We start from the raw sequence: 5,591 nt of genomic DNA on the forward strand, positions 1-5,591 counted from the left end.
TTCAAAATGTCTATAATGTATACTACCTACAGACCTCTTCTTTGCTACTTGTATCTAGAAGAAAATTGCACCTTAGGACAGAAAGAATTCATCTGAACCCCTTATGACACCAGGATAAGAAAGAGAAAGGCAACAGCTGTGAAATTGAGATCTACACCGACATGACTCCCACCTACCCAGCCTCATCCAAGGTTGGCAGGTCGTGGGTTCTATTCCCACATCCAGCAGCAAAGGTTGATGGGAAATATTTGGATTCAGACTCAGACTATGTCCCACAGTTCTTTAGTCAGCTTGTTTTTTTAGGTTTTTGAAAGTATTCTGGATCGACTTAAAGACCTTTTTCTCCGTGTTAGTGTCAAAGACTGTTTCTCATGTCATTGACAACAAAAGTTTTTTTAAGTGGTAGAAATGGTTATATTGCAATGATTTTAATTATGCATACACTTTTCATGCAGATGTTAGCATAATTGTATGCTTTTTACAGCAGAATCCGAAAAATGGTCCATTTTCAAGTGGCTTCAGATTAAAGTTTCATTTGGTTGCTACAATCATAATTCAATCTGTGATCCATTTATCTAATGATATAAAATTTTACAAAATACAAACCTCCCTATATTGAGTGTTTTAAGGGGAAGGTTTCTTGAAAGCCACTTGAAAGCCAATGATAAACATTGCATGATGACCACAAAAAACAAGCCTTTTAGGAAGAATTATGGTGCATAGTCTGAGAACATGCAAACAGGCAACAATTGTCATCAGTGTGTTATGCAATTGTAAAAGCAGGTTGATTTCATACAATGAGACAGTGCATGAATTCATGTATGCAAAGCATCTATGCCATACATGCATGTTAATACCTTTGCAGCTTTAGTTGCAGATATCATAAATTACTGTCAGACAACCATGCAACCATCTTCAAAACCTTATGCACTGCAAAGAGGCCTTAGATGAAGTCCAACAAATGTTTCTGTCTATGTGACATAAAATCACAGCTCATGCATGATGAAGTATAGAACAATCTGACCCAAACGAAAGACATTCATGATCAGTCAGTAATACCCAACAAACATTTCAAGTAATGATTATTGTAAGGAATTTATATACATGTAACCACACCCTACCTAAATCCATTCTCATCCACGTATTCTTCATTTTCATCATCAGAGTCAATGTCAGGTGCAACAAACACCACCTCCAGGGTGATCTCTCCAGTCTGAGGGGGGGTTGGGGGTGGCAGAGGGATGGATATGCTTATCACAGTGGCTTACCACCAAACATAACACAAAGCAATAGTCTTCCAAAAGTATAAGATATAAAATTTTGTATACAATGTATAAACCTCCAAGTTTAACAAGATAAAAATGTACATAACAGTACAAAAAGTGTAGTAAAAAGATACAAATGCCTATTTGAAAAAAATGAATACATACTGTACACTCACGAAGAAGACGACTCTGAACTTCTAATATGCTATGAACAAATGGTTTGTGATGATATCTCTCCTTTTCATACCATTGCTCTCATTAGCATACATGTTCATTTGCATACCACCTCTGATTGGTTACCCTCCAAATTGAGTCAATTGGCCACCTGTTTGGTGTAGTGTTGTGAATAGTGTGGCAATGATTGCAGTTACAAGTCAAACTGTGCCTATGTAAAAGAATTTGTAGTAACAAGCAGAGGGCTAGTCGAACCGTACCTGTTGTGAGAGTATGCCGACTGCCTCCTGGTGCTTAGCGTTCCTTAAGTCCACCCCATTGACCGCTATGATGGCATCACCCACAAACAGATTCCTGCATCGCTCTGCTGGTTGTCCTTCATGGATCTCTGATATCAAGATGGGGACGCCATGTTCTCTTCCACCCTGTGCAACCAATGTCAAAATCTGGTCACTCAGGTCCTAGGTATATTCTAATACATTGTAAATTCACATAAAATAATTTGCAAAACACCCCTGTGGGTAAAATGTACTAGTCTGACATCTCACAATGGCAGGGAAAGTTTTTGGAGAATGGACCATACCATTCCACCTTAGAGGTGGGAGGTACTTACAGTGATGGATATACCGAGTCCCTCCTCAGGCTCCTTCATCAGTTTGATAGTCCTGACGTCACCTATTCCCTGGGTGCGCCGCAGGTGCTGTGGGTCCTGATCAGAATACAAAAGAGGATATCTTTAGGAAGCCCCCATTACACATGTACTTTGTTTAGGCAACACTTCTTAGGATTTTTCCATAAAGGAACGATGAAGTTGCAATTACACATAGCCAACAGTGTCTGTGCTCCCTGTAGTGTCTGTAACCCCTATAATATCCATACCCCCTGTAATGTCCTTACTCCCTGTAGTGTCCGTACCCCCAGTAGTATCCATATCCCCTGCAATGTACGTACCCCCTGTAGTGTCTGTACCCACAGTAGTGTTTGTACATACTGTAGTGACCATACCTCCTGCAGGGTCCATACCCCCATGTTAGGTTAATTGCAATACAGTGGAAGCCGCTTAATTGCACACCCAATTTGCCAGCGAATTTCGTGCAATTATCCGGCGTGTGCGATAATGCAGAGTTGGTCATTTGGACCGCATCACCACGGGCGGGGGGGCCGAGAGGTGGTATGGGAGGTAGTACATCGCACAGTTTATTTACGTGCCACAGTAGTGCTGTACCTGTTGTGCTCCGTACGTCATATACATGTCTTCACGAAACATCGTTCTGCAATGCACTTGAAATCAAAACTAAAAGTAAGTTACTGTATACGTTATCTAGCTTCCTTATCACGAAACTAAAGCACTGCATGCGCACCGCCGAAGGCGAGTGTTATGTCCGTCTGTAGGCCCCGAGTCGCTGTGTTGTTTCCGACTGGCTGCCAAGAACATACATTTTGTAAAACCACTGCACCAAGTATTTCCCCGCGACCCTAATTACGTAATTAGACAATGGACAGATAGAGAACATTTGTTATTGAGTACTGTATGTCAAAGCAAGTTGTCTGCCAAATCGTAATGCCGGCTTTTGACGACCTTTCAAGCGGGCGGGCGTCTCTTCATGGTGCTGACCCCACAATATCGCTTTCTTTTGATCCCAATAACAATTTCATACATGTTGTCAGTATAGCGACTTCACAAAGGTCATTATCAGCTTATTTGTACCGTGTCTGACGATTTTAACACGCATTTTCAGTCAATTTGCCAACGATGTTTGACAAATTGTCGTGCAATTATCCGGCGTTGGTAATTTTTTGTTGTGCAGATAAGCGAAGTCACTAACAATGGAATGAATGGGAGACGGTTTGGGATTTAGGGATTCCGTGCAATTATCCGAAGTGTGCGTTTATCCGAGGTGCAATTAACTGGCCTCCACTGTATTCTGTAAAAAAATGCTCCATAACTGCTACAAATCTGAGTCTGACCACTGTGGCAATTTAAAGAGGGCTCTATCAGAACATACTATCTGTAATCTAACTCACATGTCCGGGTGGTGCGGGGAGCTGACGTAGAGGACTGTGGCGACCGCGGCACGCCCGGATGACCGTCTTGTGCCTGTGGAGGTGGATCTCCGCCTCCAGCTGGTTCCACAGTTTGTCGTGTTCCGCACCCTTCATGTCGCGGCCCAGCAGCTGGATCTGTTGGATTCTGGGAGAAGAGAAAACATCGGAAGAGTCTCAACGATGTGTTCTGTCTTGATGTTCCAAAAGAATACTCTAGAAGGACAACCTAGAGGGCTAGAGTTGACAGGTCTAAACTCAAATCTAATCTTTGAGCTAAAACAGAGACATGTAAGCAGGAAATAACAAACAACTTCTTAAAGCAGTATGTCAGGGATACTAGATGCAACATGTAATTGTCTGTAAATTTTATCATCAGTTGCCTTTCAAAATATAGGCCAAAATCTGCGAGATTTTTAACCCCATGGAACTGCCCTCTAGAGGCCTGATGTGGTACTGCAACACCTACCTGCCAGCCAGCTCCTTGTCCAGGTACTTTGCAGCCAGTCTGGCACCGTAGACCTCGGACTGTAGAGCGTGGATCTGTTGGCGCAGCTCTATGTTTTCCTTTCGTAGCTCCTTCACTTCCGCTTCCAGGTTGGCCTCCTTCATGGCATCATTTTTAAACTGTTCCATTTCACTTTCCTGGCAAATCAATACAAGTGATTTCACTCTCTATCACACCAAATCTGTTTCAATTAGTTTAAGTAAATGAAGATGAAGTGTGAGAATACAAAAACTCAAAGTGTGAAGTGCTGTAGGTCATGTCATGATAAAGTCATGTTCCAATAGGGTAAACTAGCCAGAAAAAATGAAGATTTCAGAAGGCTGGCAAGTCTGTATGTAATATTGGTAAAAGATGACACAGAAAAGGCCCCGTTGATAATCACACCGAGGTCAACTTCAAGTTTATTGTTCTGTAAATTCTTTTATCTTTACAGTAGGAGGGTTAAAGGAGGTTTTTGCTGTGCTTCAAATTTGTGGAAGAAATGCGAGAACACATATTTAAGTGTTTGCCATCACAAGTCACCACAAAACCTGTAAAAATAAACCACCACAAACATTTCAAAATTTACAGTATGACCTTCTTGATGAAATACATCTAATAAATAACCTTACAGGAAGATGTGACCTTCACCTGTTAACCTTTCACCTCATTACAACCTAAGGTCACACCCACCAGGCTTGCCAAAAACAGCAGAGCATCTGATTGGTCAGGACGGAGATCACCTGACTTCTTCTGAACCTCCTCCTGAATATCATGGAACTGCAAGATCGAAGCAGAAAATTCTGAAGGTCAAAGCGTTGTCCATGTTGATGGGTTTATCCCTTTGACTACCAGCACCAGGAAATTACATTTATGGCAAGTAGCCATTCTGTGTACATGACTTGCCAGCCTTGAAAAACCTTCACCAAGATTCTTTGAACAGAGCATCTTACTCTTTAAGGCTCAAGTGAGAAAAAAAATGACAATTATAAAACTCTAAAAAGAAATTTGAAAGTAATTCAATACACTAAGAGATGTGAACAAAAGAGGGTGAACACCTGGATTCCCCTATAGAATCTTGAAATGAAACAGATGATGTCATACTCATCACAAGTAATTGAAAGTGGAAGCTTTAACATGATACACTTATACTATCATAGCACATGTATTTTACATGGCACTGCATTATTAAAAATGCTTGACAACATTTGAGTGGTCCCGTGGGGACATGCTCCAGTCTGTGGTTCAATCCTCACCAACTTGGCCTTGATGGCATCTGAGTCGACATGGACACCTGACTTGGAGTGCAGCTGCAGCTGTACGGCATGCAGCTGCAGCAGCTGGTTGTGCAGCTCCTTCTCCAGGATAGACTTGGTGGCACGGACCTCACACAGGTCTGAGCGCAGGTCCACAAGCTGGGCCTGGAGAAGGGAAAACATCAATCAGAGGGTTAGATTCAATCCCTGTAGAAAACATGATTGCATAGGAAAGAGGCGCACATGGATTCCAAATTCACTTTAGGGCATAGGTACACAAGAAACATCTTAAGTAAAGATCATAAAACAAAATACAGATCATATGATGTAAGCAAAACCTAATAGAAACCTTACGGCCTCTCTTTA

General features: G+C 41.7%; 1 protein-coding gene across 3 annotated transcripts in view; it reads right to left on the reverse strand.

Annotated features, from left to right (window-relative positions):
* LOC118423268 (Golgi-associated PDZ and coiled-coil motif-containing protein-like) overlaps positions 1–5,591 on the reverse strand; it is a 14,910-nt gene that overhangs the window by 3,217 nt on the left and 6,102 nt on the right. Inside the window, exons 2-9 of one of the 3 annotated variants that reach the window (XM_035831350.1) lie at positions 5,226–5,390; positions 4,663–4,749; positions 3,952–4,127; positions 3,465–3,630; positions 2,053–2,148; positions 1,700–1,864; positions 1,122–1,213; positions 177–209 (exon numbers count right to left, since the gene is read on the reverse strand). In XM_035831350.1, coding sequence (XP_035687243.1) covers positions 177–209; positions 1,122–1,213; positions 1,700–1,864; positions 2,053–2,148; positions 3,465–3,630; positions 3,952–4,127; positions 4,663–4,749; positions 5,226–5,390 — 980 coding nt within the window. The remainder of the gene's footprint in view (positions 1–176; positions 210–1,121; positions 1,214–1,699; positions 1,865–2,052; positions 2,149–3,464; positions 3,631–3,951; positions 4,128–4,662; positions 4,750–5,225; positions 5,391–5,591) is intronic. The other 2 variants (XM_035831351.1, XM_035831352.1) reach the window with 2 other exon arrangements.

Source organism: Branchiostoma floridae, chromosome 9 (genome assembly GCF_000003815.2).
Source record: "Branchiostoma floridae strain S238N-H82 chromosome 9, Bfl_VNyyK, whole genome shotgun sequence".
In the NCBI taxonomy this organism is placed as follows: Eukaryota; Metazoa; Chordata; class Leptocardii; order Amphioxiformes; family Branchiostomatidae; genus Branchiostoma; species Branchiostoma floridae.